Source organism: Salmo trutta, unplaced genomic scaffold, assembly GCF_901001165.1.
Source record: "Salmo trutta unplaced genomic scaffold, fSalTru1.1, whole genome shotgun sequence".
Classification (NCBI taxonomy): Eukaryota; Metazoa; Chordata; class Actinopteri; order Salmoniformes; family Salmonidae; genus Salmo; species Salmo trutta.
Genome location: NW_021822406.1, coordinates 465,479 through 490,236, shown reverse-complemented (window position 1 = coordinate 490,236; position 24,758 = coordinate 465,479). Strand labels below are relative to the sequence as shown.

General features: G+C 40.4%; 1 protein-coding gene across 1 annotated transcript; it reads right to left on the bottom strand.

The window, feature by feature from the left end:
• Nucleotides 1-281: 281 nt before the first annotated feature.
• Nucleotides 282-8,605, bottom strand: LOC115182226 (gastrula zinc finger protein XlCGF17.1-like). Its single transcript, XM_029743850.1, has 2 exons — nucleotides 8,584-8,605; nucleotides 282-2,122 (listed from the first exon to the last, which is right to left on the bottom strand). Exons 1-2 carry the CDS (start codon nucleotides 8,603-8,605, stop codon nucleotides 1,083-1,085), a joined length of 1,062 nt encoding a protein of 353 aa, XP_029599710.1. The 3' UTR covers nucleotides 282-1,082.
• Between the last annotated feature and the right edge of the window lie 16,153 nt (nucleotides 8,606-24,758).

Below are 24,758 nucleotides of genomic sequence, written 5' to 3'. Positions count from 1 at the left end.
GAGGCCCCGGTGCACAACTGAGCAAGAGGACAAGTACAATAGAGTGTCTAGTTTGAGAAACAGACGCCTCACAAGTCCTCAACTGGCAGCTTCATTAAATAGTACCTGCAAAACACCAGTCTCAACGTCAACAGTGAAGAGGCGACTCCGGGATGCTGGCCTTCTAGGCAGAGTTCCTCTGTCCAGTGTCTGTGTTCTTTTTATTGGATAGTCTGAGATATGGCTTTTTCTTTGCAACTCAAATGTAGCACATTTCAGACATGTATCCATGCAATGAATAATCACTATGAAAATAAAAACTTTAATATTTACTACACAACAAACATAAGAGGATTAAAACTATAGAATAACAAACTGAAAGACTAATGAGCATTCTAAGGAAATGACATTGATTAAAATAGTAAGAATAGGATGTAATATCCAACACAACAGAAGCTTGCTTTACTACATTGTTAGTAAACAATAACTGTACAAAATAATTTTCAGTTGGTTGAAAATGTTACATGAAATGTAAAATATGAAATATCAAAACCAAATGTACACCCCTTTGTTAATATGTATTGGCAATAATTCACTTAATGGTGAGGCATGGAATAATTAAAAATGTATCTTTTGTCAGGCTGGATGTTTGAAATATGAGGTGATATGAGACATGCTTATTCAGTAGTGGAATAAAGACAATTAGCACTAGAATGTTGTAAAGAAATACTGTGTGTAAATACTGGAGTGATGTAACTGTCAATAAAATTGTTCATAGACCAATTTTTGATAGTCCATGTGTATAGGCTGCAAGTACGTTGAAATTAAATTGGATGTCGGGTATGGTCTTCTTTTCAATGTCTTTTTAATTACATTTTGCTATTGTAAATAAGACTTTGTTCTTAACTGACTTGCCTAGTTAAATAAAGGTTACATTACTACAATTTTCAAAACATTGTACATTGTGATATTAAAATACTCCTTCTGTGATGTTAAAACATTCTACATTGTGACATTATTTCATGAAACAACTACTTCATGTATTTTCTGATGTTTAAATCACAGATCTTTTATCAGAGTATCTCTTTCCACATTTATGACAGCTATGAGGTTTCTCTCCTGTGTGTTCTAAGGTGTGTAGTCAGATGGCTAGATGTAACAAAACTGTTCCCACATTGATCACAGCTATAAGGTTTCTCTCCCGTGTGTATTCTCAGGTGTGCTACCAGGTTGCCTGCATGAGCAAAACACTTTCCGCATTGATTACAGCTATATGGTTTCTCTCCTGTGTGTGTTCTCTGGTGAATAGTCAGATTGCTGGATGTAACAAAACTCTTCCCACATTGATTACAGCTATACGGTTTCTCCCCTGTGTGTGTTCTCTGGTGAATAGTCAGAATGCTAGATGTAGTAAAACTCTTCCCACATTGATCACAGCCATGAGGTTTCTCTCCTGTGTGTGTTCTCTGGTGAATAGTCAGATTGCTAGATGTAGTAAAACTCTTCCCACATTGATTACAGCTATGAGGTTTCTCTCCAGTGTGAATTCTCTGGTGTGATTGTAATGTATATAATTTAGAAAATGTCTTCCCACAGTCAGTGCAGCTATAAGGTTTCTCTCCTGTGTGTGTTCTCTGGTGAATAGTCAGATGGCTAGATGTAGTAAAACTCTTCCCACATTGATCACAGCTATGGGGTTTCTCTCCAGTGTGAATTCTCTGGTGAGATTGTAATGTATATAATTTTGAAAAGGTCTTCCCACAGTCAGAGCAGCTATAAGGTTTCTTTCCCGTGTGTAGTCTCTGGTGTGTTTTCAGGCTGCTTGGAGCATTAAAACTCTTCCCACATTGATCACAGCTATTACGTTTCTCTCCTGTATGGATTCTCTGATGTCTTTTTAGGTCTGCTGAAGAGGTGAATCTCTTCCCACAATCAGAGCAATAAGCTGTATCACCTGTGTGAAATCTCTGGTGTACTTTTAGTGAATCTGATCTTGAATAACTCTTCCCACAGTCAGTCAAGTGGTGAGATTTCTTCCGTGTGGGTTTCCGCTTGAGATGTTCTGATATGGAGAGACTCTTCTCTGCCTCGTCAGCATCATGATGTTGTTGAGGCTCCCCAGAGGATCCACAATAGTCACGTCTCTCTCCTGTGTGAACAACAAATTCAGACAGATGGTTAAAGGCCCACAACAGCAAAATCCACTGTTTATTTTTAGCTAAAAAAGTGATGCCCATGACGTTGTACAAAAATGTACATTCTTAATGAATGTTTAAATGCTTTTACAAACTTATTTGACAATCAGTGAACAACAGTCATATTTTGTCTTATTTTTTTCCACTTTAGTCGCAAAGTTGATGATTCTAGAATATAGGCCCCTTTCTGTGTTTGCTAAAATTTGCCACACGAGGATAATGCGCATGCAATTTGGTTGCAGAAACTTCTCCCCGCCGAAGAAGAAACGGTTATTTAAGGATGTGGTATATCTACGTTGAGCAAAAATAGTGAGCGACGATTGTAGTTTTCCACAATGTATTCTGAATATTACAGCGCATTATCAGAGCAAGATCAGGAGTGCTACTCAAGGAAACTCAAATTAAGCTCTGTGTCTATTCACTAATTCACCACCGTGGGGGAAAACTCAGGGGAGTTCTCATAGGCTGACAGCAAATACAGCCTCCATTTACAGGTTGCTTATGAGTGCATTTCACACTACCATTGGATTAGAATTGTAAGGCTTGTTTGTCCTACTTAATATGTTTGTGTTATCGTCGCAAATCAACCAATTTATACTTAAAAAAAATTTTTAATCCATTTTAGAATAAGCCTGAAACGTAACAAAATGTGGGAAAAAAAGTCAAGGGGTCTGAATACTTTCCGAATGCGCTGTAGGTGGGAGATCCATTGGTACTGCACTGTACACTGAATATGCAAAACATTGCTCTTTCCATGACATACACTGACCAGGTGAATCAGAGAAGGGTAGGAGAAAGGTTAAGAGATGATGTCTGCACCCCCCGACATCTAATTAGAATAATAAAACCAAATAAAATAAAAAGCTGTTTGTTTAAAGCTTCAAGAGATTTTTCAAATTTTTTTTGCATCTCAATCCACCACATCAGCCAATCATCAGCCTTCTAACAAAAACATCTGTAGCGTCCGAACAGTTTGAGCTAAACACTGATACGACCCCTTTGTGGAAAGGTAAGTCTCTCACAAAAACACATACAGTACCAGTCAAAAGTTTTGGACACACCTACTCATTCAAGGGTTTTTCAAAAAAAAATCTACATTGTACAAACTGCTTGTTTGAGTAGACATGTAGACAGTAGACATGCTCATGTTATTTATGTTAGTGCAGGGTGAACTGCACACAGTGGACTTCCTACTAGGGCACACTGCCTCAGTGCTTTCAAGGGTTTTTCTTAATTTTTTACTATTTTCTACATTGTAGAATAATAGTGAAGACATCAAAACCATGAAATAACACACATGGAATCATGTAGTAAACAAACAAAAAAAAGTGTTCAACAAATCAAAATATGTTATATTTGAGATTCTTCAAAGCATTTCAATGAACAGTTGAATGTTAATTTGTTGAATTTCTTTCCCTCTTAATGCTTTTGAGACCATCAGTTGTGTTGTGACAAGGTAGGGTTGGTATTTGGTAAAAGACCAAGTCCATATTATGTCAAGAACAGCTCAAATATGCAAAGAAAAACGACTGTCCATCCTTACTCTAAGACATGAAGGTCAGTCAATCCGGAAAATGTCAAGTTTCTTCAAGTGCAGTCGCAAAAACCATCAAGCGCTATGATGAAATTGTCTCTCATGAGGACCGCCACAAGAAAGGAAGACCCAGAGTTACCTCTGCTGCAGAGGATAAGTTCATTAGAGTTACCAGCCTCAGCAATTGCAGCTCAAATAAATGCTTCACAGAGTTCAAATAACAGACACATCTCAACATCAACTGTTCAGAGGAGACCGTATGAATCAGGCCTTCATGGTCAAATTGCTGCAAAGAAACCACTACTAAAGGACACCAATAAGGAAACTTGCTTGGGCCAAGAAACACGAGCAATAGACATTAGACCGGTGGAAATCTGTCCTTTGGTCTGATGAGTCTAAATGTGAAATTTTTGTTTCCAACCGCCGTGTCTTTGTGAGACGCAGAGTAGGTGAACGGATGATCTCTGCATGTGTAGTTCCCACCATGAAGCATGGAGGAGAAGGCGTGATGCGTGGGGGTGCTTTGCTGGTGACTCTGTCTGGGATTTATTTACAATTCAAGGCACAACCAGCATGGCTACCTCAGCATTCTGCTGCGATACACCATCCCATCTGATTTACACTTAGTGGGACTATAATTTGTTTTTCAACAGGACAATGACCCAACACACCTCCAGGCTGTGTAAGGGCTATTTGACCAAGAAGGAGAGTGATGGAGTGCTGCATCAGATGACCTGGCCTCCACAATCACTCGACCTCAAACTAATTGCAATGGTTTGTGATGAGTTGGATGGCAGAGTGAAGGAAAAGCAGCCAACAAGTGCTCAGCATATGTGGGAACTCCTTCAAGACTGTTGGAAAATCATTCCAGGTGAAGATGGTTGAGAGAATGCAAAGCTGTCATCAACGCAAAGGGTTACTTTGAAGAATCTAAAATATATTTTGATTTGTTTAACACTTTTTTTGTTATTACATGATTCCATGTGTGTTATTTCATAGTTTTGATGTCTTCACTATTATTCTACAATGTAGAAAATAGTAAAAAATAAAGAAAAACCCTTGAATGAGTAGGTGTGTCCAAACTTTTGACTGCTACTGTAGGTGTATTGTTTGTTAAACTTTGCAATCAATGGTTTTTGGTGTCTACTTTAAAGAATAACACTAACACTTTGTTTACTACATGATTCCATATGAGTTATTTTATAGTTTTGATGTCTTCACTGTTTGTTCAACATAGAAAATAGTAAAAAATAAAAGAAAAACTCGAGGCGGTGTGCCCTAGTAGAAAGTTCACCCTGCACTAACATAAATAACATGAGCATGTCTACTTCGCTAAGCATCCCAGTAAAGCAATTAAAACAATCAAGCATCCCAGAAGTGCTAAAATAGCCCACGTTAACATATGTAGCTTAAAAAAACAACAATTATTTGCTAGTAACAGTTGACATTCATATTCTGACTATCTCTGAAACTCACTTACATAATATATTTGATGATACAGTGGTAGCAATTAATGGTTATAACATCTACAGAAAAGACAGAATTGCCAAAGGTGGAGGTGTGGCTGTTTTATATTCAGAACCACATTCCTGTAAAGCTTAGAGAGGATCTCATGTTAAATACTGTTGAAGTAACAGGTTCATCTGCCTCACCTAAAGCCCATTCCGGTGGGAAGCTGCTATAGACCAAGTGTTAACAGTCAATATCTGGATAATATGTGTGAAATGCTTGATAATGTATGTGATGTCAACAGAGAGGTATATTTTCTGGGTGATTTAAATATTGAGTCTTTCATCAAGCTGCCCACTCAAGAAAAAGCTTCAAACGGTAACTAGTAACTGCAAGCTGGTTCAGGTTACCAATCAACCTACCAGTATTGTTACAAACAGCACAATAATTAAATTTACATTTTAGTAATTTAGCAGACGCTCTTATCCAGAGCGACTTACAGTAGTGAAGGCATACATTTCATACGTTTTCATACATTTTCTTTTCTTCCGTACTGGTCCACTGTGGGAATCGAACCCACAACCCTGGCGTTGCAAACACCATTGTCATGACGTTGGCCTGTGGGTAAGGTTTATGACCCCCCCCATAAATACCTTTCTCCCTTCCCCTCTCTGACCCTACTGAAGGACTTGAATAGCCTGTGTTAAATATAGAGAGTCTGGGAACATCAAACAAATGGGGAAAGGAATCATATTTTGGTAATAAAACCAGTTGGAAATATGCTTTGGAACGTAATGAGTATGGATGTCAGTTCGTTGTTATCTGAGACATTATGATTGATGACAGGACAACATAAACTGTACCTGAGAAAGTATACACCCTCTAGTTATCAGAGTCACATGGAATTGTTATGCAATTGAAATGTTTGATATTGAAATTGTTTGGAGATTAAATGTAATTTTAGCTTCCAAATGAGAGAATTGGGTTTTCATAAGGAAAGTGCCCTGCTTGATCAGTGGCCCACCCCTGTGAAGAGGAGGGGTTATAAACGATGAAACACATCCTTCCCCCCTCTCCACTATATAAGCCTTTGACGAAAAGATAACCACGTTGTTCCAGCACGTGAGGTCTGCAGCCTCTACGTTAGAAGGACACACATGTCAAGGACAGAACTAAGCCAACCTCGGCGTGAGCTATGGTATGAACTGGTATGAACTTTGAGCTTATTCACTACAGAAGTGATACTTCCTAGCCGTTGAGTTAGCAGTGGCCGCTGTAGACGTGGGCTAGGAAAGGACGGACGACGGATCCAGTCTAACAGACGGACGAAGATACCACCACGTATCCAATTTACCCCCAGAGACATTCTTCCGAGTACAGGAAGATCTGTTGGCCAACCCGGCCAGCATCTACGACCAATCTACCGAAGCGCAGCTCAGAGTAAATATTTATTGCATTTTCCTTTTCCAAATGGGCGGTAATTTAGAATGCATAAGATAATGTATTTACGATAGCATAGCTGCTATTTGTGGTTCCTAAGTCTTCCCGCTCTTTCATTCAAGCCCAACCCCCTTTCCTTTGTGTAACCAGGTTCCGTCCACCGGGACGTTTTCTGTATGACATCATTTCTATTCTGTTTATTTGTAATTCTGTGTGATTAGTTTAGGTATTTAGTAAATAAATAATTAAACCCAATTTGGTATTGCTGATTCAACTTGTTAGCCAGGGTTCGTGAAGATAGCCAAGAATTTACAACTTTCATTATGAGACTGAAAATAAGATAAGGGTTAATATTGACTGCTATCGATGTAAAATATTACTAAGTATTTTAAGAGTTTATTCGGAAGATAACGGCTCTATAAACGTTCTTCCGTGGTGCCCCGACTTTCTAGTTAATTACATTTACATGATTAGCTTAATCAGGTAATATTAATTACAGAGAAAGAATTTTATAGGTTAGCATGTCATATCACTTAATCCGGCATAGCCAAAGACACGACACCATGCTCTACCAACTGAGCCACACGGGACCAACATATATTGATCACATCGTTACTAATGCTGCAGAAATGTGTTTTAAAGCAGTGTCTAAATCAATTGGATGTAGTGATCACAATACAGTAGCGATATCTAGGAAAACCAAAGTTCTAAAGGCTGGGCCTAATATTGTGTATAAGAGGTCTACGAGAAGTTTTGTAGTGATTCATATGTTGTTAATGTAAAGAATATTTGTTGGTCTGTGGTGTGTAATGAGGAGCAACCAGACGCAGCACATTTATGAAATTGCTTATTCCAGTTACTAATGAGCCATTAAGAAAAGGACTGTAAAAACTTAAATCCCCTTGGATTGATGAGGAATTGAAAAATTTTACTGTTGAGAGGGATGAGGAATAAGGAATGACAAAAAAAGTCAGATTGGCAAACGTACTGCAAATTGAGAAATCATGTTACTAAACTGAATAAAAAGAAGAAACTACACTATGAAACAAACATAAATGATATAAAGAATGATAGTAAAAAGCTTTGGAGCACCTTAAATGAAATGTTGGGCAAAAAAGCCAACTCAGCTCCATTATTTATTGAATCAGATGGTTCATTAAATCACAAAACCCACTGATATTGACAATTTACTTGAATCACATTTTCATTGGCAAATTTTTTTTATTTCACCTTTATTTAACCAGGTAGGCTAGTTGAGAACAAGTTCTCATTTACAACTGTGACCTGGCCAAGATAAAGCAAAGCAGTTCGACACATACAGCAACACAGAGTTACACATGGAATAAACAAACACACAATCAATAATACAGTAGGAAAATCTATATACAGCATGTGCAAATGAGGTAGGATAAGAGAGGTAAGGCAATAAATAGGCCATGGTGGCAAAGTAATTACAATATAGCAATTGTAACTGTAGCTCAGTTGGTAGAGCATGGCGCTTGCAACGCCAGGGTTGTGGGTTCGATTCCCATGGGGGACCAGTATTTAAAAATGTATGCACTCTACTGTAAGTCGCTCTGGATAAGAGCGTCTGCTAAATGACTAAAATGTAAAATGTAAATGTAAACACTGGGATGGTAGGATATGCAGAGGATGAATGTGCAAGTTGAGATACTGGGGTGCAAAGGAGCAAGATAAATAAATAAATACAGTATGGGGATGAGGTAAATTGGATGGGCTATTTACAGATGGGCTATGTACAGGTGCAGTGATCTGTGAGCTGCTCTGACAGCTGGTGCTTAAAGCTAGTGAGGGAGGTAAGAGTCTCCAGCTTCAGAGATTTTTGCAGTTCGTTCCAGTCATTGGCAGCAGAGAACTGGAAGGAGAGGCGGCCAAAGGAAGAATTGGCCTTGGGGGTGACCAGTGAGATATACCTGCTGGATCGCGTGCTACAGGTGTGTGCTGGGGGTGACCAGTGAGATATACCTGATGGAGCGTGTGCTGCCATGGTGACCAGTGAGCTGAGAGAAGGCGGGGCTTTACCTAGCAGAGACTTGTAGATGACCTGGAGCCAGTGGGTTAGGCGACGAGTATGAAGCGAGGGCCAGCCAACGAAAGCATACAGGTCGCAGTGGTGGGTAGTATATGGGGCTTTGGTGGCAAAACGGATGGCACTGTGATAGACTGCATCCAATTTGTTGAGTAGAGTGTTGGAGGCTATTTTGTAAATGACATCGCCGAAGCCGAGGATGGAGGGTATGTTTGGCAGCATGAGTGAAGGATGCTTTGTTGCGAAATAGGAAGCCGATTCTAGATTTAATTTTGGATTGGAGATGTTTAATGTGAGCCTGGAAGGAGAGTTTACAGTCTAACCAGACACCTAGGTATTTGTAGTTGTCCACATATTCTAAGTCAGAACCGTCCAGAGCAGTGATGCTGGACGGGCGGGCAGGTGCAGGCAGCGATCGGTTGAAGAGCATGCATTTAGTTTTACTTGCATTTAAGAGCAGTTGGAGGCCACGGAAGGAGAGTTGTATGACATTGAAGCTCATCTGGAGGTTAGTTAACACAGTGTCCAACGAAGGGCCAGAGGTATACTGAATGGTGTCATCTGCGTAGAGTTGGATGAGAGCATCACCAGCAGCAAGAGCGACATCATTGATGTATACACAGAAGAGAGTCGGCCCGAGAATTGGGCCCTGTGGCACCCCCATAGAGACTGCCAGAGGTCCGGACAACAGGCCCTGCGATTTGACATACTGAGCTCTATCAGAGAAGTAGTTGGTGAACCAATCGAGGCAATCATTTGAGAAACCAAGGCTGTTGAGTCTGCCAATAAGAATGGTGTGACTGACAGAGTCGAAAGCCTTAGCCAGGTCGATGAATACGGCTGCACAGTAATGTCTCTTATCGATGGCGGTTATGATATCATTTAGGACCTTGAACGTGGCTGAGGTGCACCCATGACCAGCTCTGAAACCAGATTGCATAGCGGAGAAGGTACGGTGAGATTCGAAATGGTCGGTAATCTGTTTGTGAACTTCCCTTTCAAAGACCTTAGAAAGGCAGGGTAGGATAGATATAGGTCTGTAGCAGTTTGGGTCTAGTGTGTCTCCCACTTTGAAGAGGGGGATGACCGCGGCAGCTTTCCAATCTATGGGAATCTCAGACGATACGAAAGAGAGGTTGAACAGGCTAGTAATAGGGGTTGCAACAATTTCGACAGATCATTTTAGAAAGAGAGGGTCCAGATTTTCTAGCCCCGCTGATTTGTAGGGGTCCAGATTTTCCAGCTCTTTCAGAACATCAGCTATCTGGAATTTGGTGAAGGAGAAGTGGGGGAGGTTTGGGCGAGTTGCTGTGGGGAGCGCAGGGCTGTTGACCGGGGTAGGGGTAGCCTGGTGGAAAGCATGGCCAGCCGTAGAAAAATGCTTATTGAAATTCTCAATTATTGTGGATTTATCGGTAGTGACGGTGTTTCCTAGCCTCAGAGCAGTGGGCAGCTGGGAGGAGGTGCTCTTATTCTCCATGGACTTTACAGTGTCCCGGAACTTTTTGAGTTTGTACTACAGGATGCAAATTTCTGTTTGAAAAAGCTAGCCTAAGCTTTCCTAACTGCCTGTGTATATTGGTTCCTAACTTCCCTGAAAAGTTGCATATCACGGGGGCTATTCGATGCTAATGCAGAATGCTACAGGATGTTTTTGTGCTGGTCAAGGGCAGGTCTGGAGAGAACCAAGGGCTATATCTATTCCTGGTTCTACATTTTTTTAATGGGGCATGCTTATTTAAGATGGTGAGGAAGGCCCTTTTAAAGAATAACCAGGCTTCCTCTACTGAAGGGATGAGGTCAATGTCATTCCAGGATACCCCGGCCAGGTCGATTAGAAAGGCCTGTTTGCTGAAGTGTTTTAGGGAGCGTTTGACAGTGATGAGGGGTAGTCGTTTGGTCGCAGACCCATTACGGATGCAGGCAATGAGGCAGTGATCGCTGAGATCTTGGTTGAAAACAGCAGAGGTGTATTTGGAGGGTGAGTTAGTTAGGATGATATCTATGAGGGTGCCCGTGTTTACGGATTTGCGTGTTGTACCTGGTAGGTTCATAGATAATTTGTGTGAGATTGAGGGTATCTAGCTTAGATTGTAGGATGGCCGGGGTGTTAAGCATGTCCCAGTTTAGATCACCTAGCAGCAAGAGCTCAGAAGATAGATGGGGGGCAATCAATTCACATATGGTGTCCAGGACACAGCTGGGGGCAGAGGGTGGTCTATAGCAAGCGACAACGGTGAGAGACCTGTCTCTGGAAAGGTACATTTTTAGAAGTAGAAGCTCGAATGGTTTTGGTACAGACCTGGATAGTAAAATAGAACTCTGCAGGCTATCTCTGCAGTAGATTAGCAAACTAAGGCATGACATGCCAATAACAAAAGCTGACACAACACATCCAAGTATAACTGATAAAATTATGAAAGACGAGCATTAGAATTTTGAATTCTGTCAACTGAGTGTGGAAGAAGCGAAAACAATATTGTTGTCTATAAACAATGACAAGCCACCGGGGTCTGGCAACTTGGATGGAAAATTACTGAGGATAACAGCTGACGATATTGCCACTCCTATTTGCCACATCTTCAATTTAAGCCTACTACAAAGTGTGTGCCCTCAGGCCTGGAGGGAAGCGAAAGTAATTCCGCTACCCAAGAATAGTAAAACCCCATTTAGTGCCTCAAATAGCTAATCAATCAGCCTTTAAACAACTTTTTTTCAATCTTTACTAACGACAGGCTTTGAGTAAAGCCAATATGATTATGTATGCAGATGACTCAACACTATACATGTCAACTACTACAGAGACTGAAATGACTGCAACACTTAACAAAGAGCTGTAGTTAGTTTCAGAATGGGTAGCAAGGAATAAGTTATTCACAAAATATTTTAAATACTAAAAGCATTGTATTCACTAAACCCTAAACCTCAACTAAATCTTGTAATGAATAATGTGGAAATTGAGCAGGTTGAGGTGACTAAACTGCTTGGAGTAAGCCTGGATTGTAAACTGTCATGGTCAAAACATATTGATAAAATAGTAGCTAAGATGGGGAGAAGTCTGTTCATAATAAAGTGTTTCTCTGCCTTCTTAACAACAATATCAACAAAGCAGGTCCTACAGGCCCTAGTTACCAATACATGTTGCTCAGTGTAGTTCAATGTCCAGGCCTAATTTAACTGTTATACGCTGAATATATCATATGAAAAGTGTAACGTTATGACTATAACTACTGTTCCCTGAAGGAGGGAAACGAGGAACATACTATTAAATCTGCACCTCGCTGTAAGTCTCGCCTTCCACAGGTGATGATTCATTCCTTCAATTGAAATACTGCTCTTCACCAAGCCCAGGAAAGGAAGGTGCGATGCCAAAGAAGATGTTGTTCCTCGTTTCCCCTCCTTCAGGGAACAGTAGTTATAGTCCTAACATTTGACATTCTGTTAGCCGATGTGAGAAAGAACTTTAACCCCTGTAAATCTAAACTGACATGGAATTGTTTTAGGATGGTCATACTATGGATTACTTAGGTTACTTATATTTAAGCAAATTTGCATCAATTGACTCTTATGGGTTAATGATGTGATCATCTTTAGCCGATGTGAGGAAGAACTTTAAACAGGTCAACATTCACACGGCCGCAGGGCCAGACGGATTACCAGGACGCGTGTACTCAGAGCATGCACTGACCAGCTGGCAAGTGTCTTCACTGACATTTTCAACATCTCCCTGACCCAGTCTGTAATACCCAACGTGTTTCAAGCAGACCACTATAGTGCCTGTGCCCAAGAACGCCAAGGTAACCGGTCTAAATGACTACCACCCCATAGACCTCACGTCTGTAGCCATGAAGTGCTTTGAAAGGCTGGTCATGGCTCACATCAACACCATCATCCCAGAAACCCTGGACTCACTCCAATTCGCATACCGCCCCAACAAATCCACAGATGACGCAACCTCTATTGCACTCCACACTGCCCTTTCCCACCTGGACAAAAGGAACACCTACGTGAGAATGCTGTTCATTGACTACAGCTCACCCCTTCACACAATAGTGCCCTCCAAGCTCATCACTACGCTAAGGACCCTGGGACTGAACACCTCCATCTGCAACTGGATCCGGGACATCCTGACAGACTGCCCCCAGGTGGTGAGGGTTGGCAACAACACACGCACCACACTGACCCTCAACACAGACCCCTCAGGGGCGTGCTTATCATGGACTACAGGAAACGGAGGGCCAAACATGCCCATGTTCACATTGACGGGACTGTAGTCGAGCCGGTCGAGAGCTTCAAGTTCCTCTGTGTTCACATCACTGACCAATTATTGTCCAAACCAACACAGTAGTGAAGAGGGCATGACAACGCCTCTTCCCCTTCAGGAGGATAAAAAGATTTGGCATGGGCCTTCCGATCTCAAAAGGTTATACAGCTGCACCATTGATAGCATCTTGACTGGCTGCATCACCACCTGGTATGGCAACTGCTTGGCATCTGACAGCAAGGTGCTATAGAGGGTGGTGCGTACTGCTAAGCACACCACTGGAGCCGAACTCCCTGCCATTCAGGGCCTCTATACCAGGCGGTGTCAGAGGAAGGCACTAAAAATTGTCAGATGCCAGCCACCCATGTCATAGACTGTTCTCTCTAGGCCCAAAAGGCTCCTTAACGTTCCACTTCACAATAACAGCACTTACAGTTGACAGGGGAAGCTCTAGCAGTGCAGAAATTTGACAAACTGACTTGTTGGAAAGGTGGCATCCTATGACGATGCCACGTTAAAAGTCACTGAGCTCTTCACTAAGGTCATTCTACTGCCAATGTTGGGCTAAGGAGATTGCAAGGCTGTGTGCTCGATTTTATACACCCGTCAGCAACGGGTGTGGCTGAAATAGCCGAAACCACTAATTTGAAGGGGTGAACACATACTTTTGTTTATTTAGTGTTTTAGTGTATTTGCGACTGCTCGACCCAAAAAAGACTTAAAAAATCTCGGTCTACAAAAAAATATATTTTAAAAATCTCGGTCGACAAACAGCCTACTGACAAAACAATCGACCAGTCGACTAGAGTCAGCTCTAGAAAAAACAAAAATGGGGGGAAAATTGCCTGAATATTATACAATGACTTATCAACAGTTCTAACAATTTGACCCCCACATGAAATCTACACTGGCAGTTATAGAAAGACCCATTTACTATATAACCATTGATTCTTGAAGAATAGAACTTATAAATGCCTCATATGTTTCAACTGTCTCACCCCATCTGAAACCAAAATATACACCTGTATAATGCCACTGTTTGTAAACAACCACTGTATAGCTTTAAAAGTAGGTTAAAACTCTCATTTTTAACTCATGGATGGCCAGTTCTTGTATTCATAGTGTAGTGAATTCAGGGGGTATCCCTGAGCTGAACTCAAACCTGGGTCCAGTGACTGTCAAACCAACACCTTATACGCAAGATGTCTGAACTTCTTGACGAGGTCACTAGGTTTTGGGTTAAGGTTCCAACAATAGCTTTCTCTATGAATTTGAGAGTGGTTACATTTCTCCAGCCCCATTCCTCAGCTGTTTACTAAATCAAGTCTCTGCGCTGACATTTTGTTGCTGTTTAAATACAAGATTGTCCCTTTAAAAAAGCCAAATCAATCAATCAACCAATCTACAGTTGAAACAATAACAAAGCTGTCATTCCACCACTGTTTTGGTAATAAGATGATGGATGGGGCTGGAGAAATGTAACTACTCTCAAATTCATAGACAGACCTATGGATGCAAGGACTGACCATTATAGTTTTAACCATGTTTTGAAGATATACAGTGTTGGTTTACATTTACATTGTTTCTAAACATTGGAGTAAAATAAGCTTATTTGGGGATCTGATGGGGTACAACAGTTGAACTAAGCTCATGAGGCATGTGTTACATTCTTCAAGAATCAATGGCTATATATAAATCATTTAAAAGTCCAAATATGGATGAAGCAATTGCAGATTTCCCCTTTAACACCAAACATCAGTTCAACAACTGCAGAGTTTGTGCCTCTGTATTTAAGACAGTACTTACTAGTGTTAATCAGGGAACGGTTTCTCAAAACCATCTTACAGCTAAGTTCATCATTAGAACCATTGGACGCATTAAGATGCCTTTGGGAAACCGGGCCCAGATATCCAGTTTCCTCCTCTTCTTCCTCCTCCTTTTTCGATGTGACAGTCATCTCCTCCTCCTCCTCTTCTTTTACTGTAACATCCTCCTCCTCTTTCACTCTGAACGCGTCTTCCTCTTCTTTCACTGAAACGTCTTTCTCTTCTTCTTTCACTGTAACATCCTCCTCTTCCTCCTCCTCTTTCACGAGAGCTTCTTTCTCCGTCCAGCAGGCCTCCTCTTCTTCAGCAGGAGGAGAGTAGCTTCGTGAGCTCATGGTCGGGGATGTTAGCTAGCTAGCATTAGCGACTAGCCTAGTGCTATGCTAAATTATCAAGCCAGCTAGCTGACCAGTAACCACTGCGTAATGTGAAATTAAACCGGATAACTAACTAGACGACAGAAGTGGGTTTAAAACACAGTGCCTAATATACACGAAAGCGTCTAAAGAGCTTTATTGGTTCGGCTATTTTGGCTAGCAAGCTACCGAGGTGGCTGACTGTTACTGCTGTTGAAAGAAGCGTTCCGTCCACTAGATTATACGTCACACTAACAGCATCGCCTTAAAGCCTCATACCGCCATCTGCTGACTGGAGTGGGTAACGCAGTTGAGAGAAAATAATATTTTATTTTTCAGACAGAAAGTTAAACGGTAGAAAACACGAGTTTTACTCGCCAATGTAGCGACACAGTGTCGTTTTAAAGACTTAGTAATGTAGTTGTAGTCACGACCTTTTTATTTATTTTATTCCTTATTAACCAGGTGGCCAGTAGAGAACAAGTCCTTTATTTAACCAGGTAGGCTAGTTGAGAACAAGTTATCATTTACAACTTCGACCTGGCCAAGATAAAGCAAAGCAGTGTGATACAAACAACAACACAGAGTTACACATGGAATAAACAAACGTACAGTTAATAACACAATAGAAAAAGTGTATATACAGTGTGTGCAAATGGCGTAAGAAGGTAAGGCAATAAATAGGCCATAGTAGCGAAGTAATTACAATTTAGCAAATTAACACTGGAGTGATAGATGTGCAGATGATGATGTGCAAGTAGAAATACTGGAAATACTAGTGAGCAAAAAAGTAAATAGAACAATATGGGGATGAGGTAGTTGGATGGGCTATTTACAGATGGGCTATGTACAGATGGGCTGTGTACAGCTACACCTGATTACCTATATATACAAACATATTTATGTTTTTAGGTTATTACATATTGATTAACTTATTTCCGGATATCATCTAAACTACTCGACAATTTTTTTGTTATATTCTTTTTTTAACCTTTATTTAACTAGTCAAGTCACTTCAGAACAAATTCATATTTACAATGATGGCTGACACCGGCCTAACTCGGACGACGCTGGGCCAATTGTGCGCCGCCCTATGGGACTCCCAATCACGACCGGTTGTGATACAGCATGGAATCGAATCAAGGAATGTAGTGATGCCTCTAGCACTGCACTGGCATACATACTGGCACTGGCATACAGTGCCTTAGACCGGTGGAAGTTAATGCATGTAGGCCCTTCTTATACAGGCTATGAGCAGCACTTCGTTCAATTTATTGAATCAGTTATTGTTTTCATTGCTCAAACCGTGAACAATACCTGTCAAACTCAGACATTTCTCTCAAAACACAGGGATGTCGATTCGCACAGTTCGCCAAAAAATAGTAGGTTATTCTGGCTGGAATTGTTACTCTCCTGCACAAATTACTGACATGGCACTGCATATAATTACATTACCCGACCACCTCCAGTAAAACTAATCTGATGTTCAAATCAAATCAGGCTTTATTTATACAGCACATTTCAGACAAATCAAATCAAACTTTATTTGTCACATGCCCCAAATACAACAAGTGTAGAGTTTACCGTGAAATGCTTACTTACAAGCCCTTAACCAACAGTGCAGTTCAAGAAGAGTTAAGAAAATATTTATCAAATAAACTAAAGTTAAAAATAATAAAAAGTAACACAATAAAACAACAATAACGAGGCTATATACAGGGTACGGTACTGGTACCAAGTCAATGTGCGTGGGTACAGGTTAGTTGAGGTAATTTGTACATATAGGTAGGGTGAAGTGACTATGCATATATAATAAACAGCGAGTAGCAGCAGTATACAAAACAAATGTAAGTAATTTAAGTAAATGTAAGTCATTATTTCAGCAGTCTTATGGCTTGGGGGGAGAAGCTGTTAAGGAGCCTTTTGGTCCTAGAATTGGCGCTCCTTATTTGGGCCTGTTCCCGGGAAAGCAGTATTTCCTTCTTGTCTGACTCGTTAACGGAAAAAGCTTCTTCCAGTACGAGGTGAGGAGTCGCTGTTCTAATATCCAGAAGTTATTTTCGGTCATAAGAGACAGTAGCAGCAATATTATGTACAAAATTAGTTTTAAAAAAATGGATGCAACGCAATGGCTTCACAGAATTAATAATTTTTTTTATTTAAAAAAATTAATATTTAATACACAACATAAAATGAGCATTCTAAGGAAATATCATTGACTAAATAGTCAGAATATTATGTAATATCCCAAAAATATAAGCTTGTTTTATTACATTGTTTTGTAAACATTGTACAAAAAAAGTCAGTTGGTTGAAAATGTTACATTAAATGTAAAATATTAAATATCAAAACCGAATGTACACTCCTTCCTTAATATGTATGGGCAATGATTCACTTAATGTTGAGGCATTAAAAATGTATATTTTGTCAGGCTGGATGTTTGAAATATGAGGTGATTTGAGTCATGCTTCTTCAGTAGTGGAATAAAGACAATTAATACGGGAGTGATGTATGATTGTTAACAAAATTGTTCTTAGACCAATGTTTGATAGTCCATGTGTATAGGCTGCAAATACGTTGAAATTAAGTTGTTTTCAAGTCGCTGAGAACAACGACCTGAAAAACACGTCTTTTCAACTTTCACTTTCAACCAACACCGAGCATATAATGGACGTTGGGCATGGTCTTCTTTTCAACGAAAAATAATAAATAAGCCCAATGTCAAAACATACATATACTTTTTTTATGAGCACCTTATAAACTGCACCAAAAACGGTGTCGTATTGAAGTTTAAAAAAGTAAACAAAAAAAAACACGGAAACGGGAGAAATCTTTTACCTCACTGGTCAGAGGACAACCTGCAGAAGACAGTCAGCTACATTTTGGAGTGATGCATTTAAATTCAGTAGAAACGCAACACTTATATGTCATCACTAATATTGATTTCACGTTGAAACCAATTACATGTCCTGTCAAATCTAACAGCTCAAAAGAACACACGGAATCTGGGAGGACAATTTGTAGAAAACAGCTAGCTACATTTCAAAGTGTTGAGTTGTATTTTGATTCAAGAATGTCGGCAAAGCTTTTTTGTTAATCACATAAATAGTACTCCTTCACTTCAGTCCCATACTGAGGCTAATATCCACATCATGCTGAAATCAATAGAACAGGGGACAAACGTTTAAGGTTCTACATTGTGACATCATTAAAATACTGCTACTACAATGTTAAAACATTCTACATTGTGACATCATTAAAATACTCCTACTACAATGTTAAAACATTGCACATTATTTCATTTTATGGAATAACTCCTTCATGTATGTATTTTCTGATGTTTAATCAGAGATCTTTTATCAGAGTATCTCTTGTCACATTGATCACAGCTATGCAATTTGTCTCCTGTGTGTTCTCTGGTGTGATTTTAAACATCCTGACGAAATAAAACTCTTTCCGCAGTCAGAGCAGTGAGCAGTGTGTGTGTTCTCAGGTGTATAGTCAGACGGCTAGATGTAACAAATCTCTTCTCACATTGATCACAGCTATAAGGCTTCTCTCCAGTGTGTGTTCTCTGATGTACCTTCAGACAGCTTGAGTGAGTAAATCTCTTCCCACATTGATCACAGCTATAAGGCTTCTCTCCTGTATGGATTCTCTCATGTCTTTTTAGGTCTGCTGAAGAGGTGAATCTCTTCCCACAGTCAGAGCAGTGAGCTGTATCGCCTGTGTGAATTCTCTGGTGCACTGTTAGTGAATCTAGTCTTGAGTAACTCTTCCCACAGTCAGAGCAGTGGTGAGATTTCTTCCTTGTGGGTTTCCGCTGGTGTTTCTTGAGGCGTTCTGATGTGGAGAGACTCTTCTCTGTCTCTTCAGCTTCATGATGTTGTTGAGGCTCTCCAGAGGATCCACGATAGTCATGTCTTTCCTGTGTGAACAACAAAGTCAGACAGATGGTTAAAGACCACAACAGCAGAAATCCACTGTTTATTTTAGCTAAAAGGTGATGCTCATGATGTTGTACAACAATTTACATCTGTAATGAATGTTTAAATGCTTTTACAAATGTATTTGACAATTGTCCTAATATGGACAGTCAAGTGACCAACAATAGCTTTTGTCATATTTCAAATCAAATTTTATTTGTCACATGCGCCGAATACAACAGGTGTAGGTAGACCTTACCGTGAAATGCTTACTTACAAGTCCGTAACCAACAATGCCGTTTTAAGAAAATAAGAGTTAAAAAAATAGTTACCAAATATACTAAAGTAAAAAAGGGGGGAAGGGGGGAGTCAATGCAAATAGTCCGGGTAACCATTTGATTAGCTGTTAAGGAGTCTTATGGCTTGGGGTTAGACGCTGTTTAGAAGTCTCTTGGACCTAGACTTGGCGCTCCGGTACCGCTTGCCGTGCGGTAGCGGAGAGAACAGTCTATGACTAGGGTGATTGGAGGCTTTGATGATTTTTAGGGCCTTCCTCTGACACCGCCTGTTATAGAGGTCCTGGATGGCAGGAAGCTTGGCCCCAGTGATGTACTGGGCCGTACGCACTACCCTCTGTAGTGCTTTGCGGTGCTTTGTGGGCACTATGGTGTTGAATGCTGAGCTGTTGTAAATGAACAGCGTTTTCACGTAGGTGTTTCTTTTGTTCAGGTGTGAAAGGGCAATGAGGAGTGCAATGGAGATCGCGTTATCTGTTGATCTCTTGGGGCGGAATGCGAATTGAGTATGTCGTTTCTGGGATGATGGTGTTGATGGGAGCCATGACCAGCCTTTCAAAGCACTTCATGGCTACCGACATGAGTGATACGGGGCAGTAGTCATTTAGGCAGGTTACTTGATTACACGTCCTGGTAATCCGTCTGGCCCCGCGGCCTTGTGAATGTTGACAGTCGTCCGGAACAGCTGGTGCTCTCAAACATGCTTCAGTGTTGCTTACCTCGAAGCGAGCATAAAAAGACATTTAGCCCGTCTGGTAGGCTCGCGTCACTGGGCAGCTCGCGGCTGGGTTTCCCTTTGTAGTCCGTAATAGTTTGCCCTGACACAACAGTGTAGTAGAATACAATCTTAGTCCTTTATTGACGCTTTGCCTGTTTGATGGTTCGTCTGAGGGCATAGAGCGATTTCTTATAAGCGTCCAGATTAGTGTCCCACTCCTTGAAAGTGTTAGTTCTTTAGTCTTTAGCTTGGTATTCTTGATGTTGCCTGTAATCCTTGGCTTCTTGTTGGGATATGTATGTACATTTGAAGTCAGAAGTTTAAAGACACCTTAGCCAAATACATTTAAACTCAGTTTTTCACAATTCCTGACATTTAATCCTAGTAATAATTCCCTTTCTTAGGTCAGTTAGGATCACCACTTTATTTTAAGAATGTGAAATGTCAGAATAATAGTAGAGAGAATGATTTATTTCAGCTTTTATTTCTTTCATAAGGTTCCCAGTGGGTCAGAAGTTTACATACACTCAATTAGTATTTGGTAGCATAGCCTTTAAATTGTTTAATTTGGGTCAAACGTTTTGGGTAGCCTTCCACAAGCTTCCCACAATAAGTTGGGTGAATTTTGGCCCATTCCTGCTCACATAGCTGGTGTAACTGAGTCAGGTTTGTAGGCCTCCTTGCTCGCAAACTCATTTTCAGTTCTGCCCACAAATGTTCTATAGGACGGAGGTCAGGTATTTATGATGGACACTCCAATACCTTGACTTTGTTGTCCATAAGCCATTTTGCCACAACTTTGGAAGTATGTTTGGGGTCATTGTCCATTTGGAAGACCCATTGGTGACCAAGCTTAAACTTCCTGACTGATGTCTTGAGATGTTGCTTCAATATATCCACATGATTTTCCTTCTCATGATGCCATCTATTTTGTGACGTACACCAGTCCCTCCTGCAGCAAAGCACCTCCACAACATGATGCTGCCACCCCCGTGCTTCACGGTTGGGATGGTGTTCTTCAGCTTGCAAGCGTCCCCCTTTTTCCTCCAAACATAACGATGGTCATTATGGCCAAACAGTTCTATTTTTGTTTCATCAGACAAGAGGGCATTTCTCCAAAAAGTACAATCTTTGTCCCCGTGTGCAGTTGCAAATCGTAGTCTATCTTTTTTATGGCGGTTTTGGAGCAGTGGCTTCTTTATTGGGTGTGGAAGAAGTGAAAAAAATATTGTTGTCTATAAACAATGACAAGCCACCGGGTCTGGCAACTTGGATGGAAAATTACTGAGGATAATAGCAGACGATATTTCCACTCCTATTTGTCATATCTTCAATTTAAGTCTACTACAAAGTGTGTGCCCTCAGGGCTGGAGGGAAGCGAAAGTAATTCCGCTACCCAGTAATAGTAAATAGTAATAGTAAATAGTAATTCCGCTACCCAGTAATAGTAAAACACACTTTAGTGCCACAAATAGCCGATCAATCAGCCTGTAAACTTCTGGAAAAAAGTGTTTTACCAGATACTCTATTTTACCATAAACAAATTGACAACAGACTTTCAGCATGCTTATAGGAATGGACATTCAACAAGCACAGCATTTACATAAATATGTGATGATTGGCTAAGAGAAATGTATGTTTCGTTAGACTTCAGTGCGGCTATTGACATTATCAATCATAGTCTGCTGATGGAAAAACGTGTATATTTTATGGCTTTACACCCTCTGCTATATTGTGGATAAAAAGTTACTTGTCTAACAGAACACAGAGGATGTTCTTTAATGGAAGCCTCTCAAACATAATCCAGGTAGAGCCAGGAATTCCCCAGGGCAGCTGTCTAGGCCCCTTACTTTTTTCAATCTTTACTAACGACATGCCACGGATGACTCAACACTATACACATCAGCTACTACAGCAACTGAAATAACTACAAAACTTAACAAAGAGTTGCAGTTCGTTTCAGAGTGGGTGGCAAGGAATAAGTTAGCCCTAAATATTTCTAAAACTAAAAGCATTGTATTTGGGACAAAACATTCACTAAACCCTAAATCTAAACTAAATCTTGTAATAAATGGAAATTTGAGTAAAGCCAGTGTGTCTATGTATGTGGATGACAACACTATACACGTCAGCTACTACAGTGACTGAAATGACTGCAACACTTAAAGAGCTGCAGTTAGTTTTGTGGCAAGGAATAAGTTAGTCACAAATATTTTAAATACTAAAAGCATTGTATTCACTAAACCCTAAACCTCAACTAAATCTTGTAATGAATAATGTGGAAATTCAGCAAGTTGAGATGACTAAACTGCTTGGAGTAAGCCTGGATTGTAAACTGTCATGGTCAAAACATGTTGATAAAATAGTAGCTAAGATGGGGAGAAGTCTGTCCATAATAAAGTGTTTCTCTGCCTTCTTAACAACAATATCAACAAAGCAGGTCCTACAGGCCCTAGTTACCAATACATGTTGCTCAGTGTAGTTCAATGTCCAGGCCTAATTTAACTGTTATACGCTGAATACATCATATGAAAAGTGTAACATTATGATGATAACTACTGTTCCCTGAACAAAACAATTGATCAGTCGATTAGAGTCAGCCCTAAAAAAAAAATGGGGGAAAAATTGCCTGAATATTATACAATGACTTATCAACAGCTCTAACAATTTGACCCCCACATGAAATCTACACTGGCAGTTATAGAAAGACCCATTTACTATATAACCATTGATTCTTTAAGAATACAACTTATAAATGCCTCAAATGTTTAAACTGTATTACCCCATCAGAAACAGACCTATGGATGCAAGGACTGACCATCCATGATATCAATATTATAGTTATAACCATGTTGAGGCTATAGAGTGTTGGTTTACATTTACATTGTTTCTAAACATTGGATGTATATGGATGTAGCAACAGCCGATTTCCCCTTTAACAACACACATCAGTTCAACAACTGCAGAGTTTGTACCTCTGTATTTAAGACAGTACTTACTAGTGTTAATCAGGGAACGGTTTCTCAAAACCATCTTACGGCTAAGTTCATTGTTAGAACCATTGGACGCTTTAAGATGCCTTTGGGAAACCGGGCCCAGATATCCAGTTTCCTCCTCTTCTTCCTCCTCCTCTTTTTTCAATGTGACAGTCATCTCCTCCTCCTCCTCTTTCACTCCAAAAACTGCATCCTCCTCTTCTTTTACTGTAACAGCCTCCTCTTCCTCCTCCTCTTTCACGAGAGCTTCTTTCTCCATCCAGCAGACCTCCTCTTCTTTAGCAGGAGAGTAGCTTAGTGACCTCATGGTCAGGGATGTTAGCTACCTGGGCTAGTGATAACTTAACCACCCAGCTTGCTGACCAAAAACAACAACATCATAATGTGAAATTAAATGGGATAACTTACTAGACGACAGAAACGGGTTTAAAACAGTGGCGAATATACACGAAAGCGTTTAAAGAGCTTTATTGGTTCGGTTATTTTGGCTAGCAAGCTACCGAGGTTGCTGACTTGCTGTTACTGAAAGCTTTCCGTCCACTAGATTATGTTACACTAACAGCCTAGCCTTAAAGCCCCCCATCGCCATCTGCCGACTGGAGTGGGTAACGCAATTGAGAGAAAATTATATTTTATTTTCAGAAAAAAAGTTGAACGGTAAGAAGCATGAGTTTTTACTCACCAATGTAGCAACGTCGTTTTAAAGACTTAGTAATGTAGTTGTAGTCACGACCTGATTACCTATATGTACAAACATAGTTATGTTTTGGGGTTATTATATAATTATGAACTTATTTCCGGATATCTTCTAAACTTCCCACAATGCACTATTTCTCAACATCAAATTGATCTACTCTGTTCTACCGAGTACGTATGCTAGCTCAAGCTGGCTATCGTCAGCCACACCTTTTCACGGACTGTGTGGGCAAAGATTTGTATAACTAACCCAAGATAGACCAGAGCTTATCGTTTCCAAAGGGAGCAAATTAATCATAGTGGACAGAACAAGCAGGGAAGTGGGCAGAGCCAAGCAGGAGCTAGAGAGATCCTATTGGCGCGTTCTGGCATTTATTTGCATATTTACATTAGGGAACGCCCACTCTGTGAATTGCGCTGTTGCAATAACTAACTTCGCCCTTGCACTCCTAAATTACCATTTTTTTATTTACATTTTGGCAAAGGGTAAAGTCTACAAAACGTAGTACACTGTTTGTTACAGATTTTAGTCATGGAAACCAAAAACTGTATAGAGACCAAACGTTTCATCAATGAGAAAATTGGCTACTATTTCTCCTACTGGGCTTCCTCTCATCACCATATTTGGTAGTGAGTGGAACGCCAACTGGATGCTTCAGATTCATACATCGGGTGAAATGTCTGGCTCATTGTTCTATTAGGGTTAAGTGCCTTGCTCAATGGCACACCGGCAGATTTTTCACCTAATGTATGAATCTGTCGGCTCAGGGAGTCGAACCAGTAACCTTTCGGTTACTGACCCAACACTCTTAACTGCTAGGCTATCTGCTCCCATATGGTGCAGCAGTCTTAGGCACTGCATCTCAGGTCAAGAGGTGTCAATACAATCCCTGGTTCAAATCCAGGCTGTATCACATCCGGCCGTGATTGGGAGTCCCATAGGGCGGTGCACAATTGCGTCGTCTGGGTTTGGCCGGAGTAGACCGTCATTGTAAATAAGAATATGTTCTTAACTGACTTGCCTGGTTAAATA

Excerpts from the sequence above, each read along its gene's own strand:
- LOC115182226 (XM_029743850.1), bottom strand. The coding sequence starts at position 8,605 with ATGGCAGCACACGCTCCATCAG. Across the intron at positions 2,123-8,583 it reads GGCAGCACACGCTCCATCAG|GACGTGACTATTGTGGATCC; the intron begins GTATATCTCACT and ends ACACAGGAGAGA.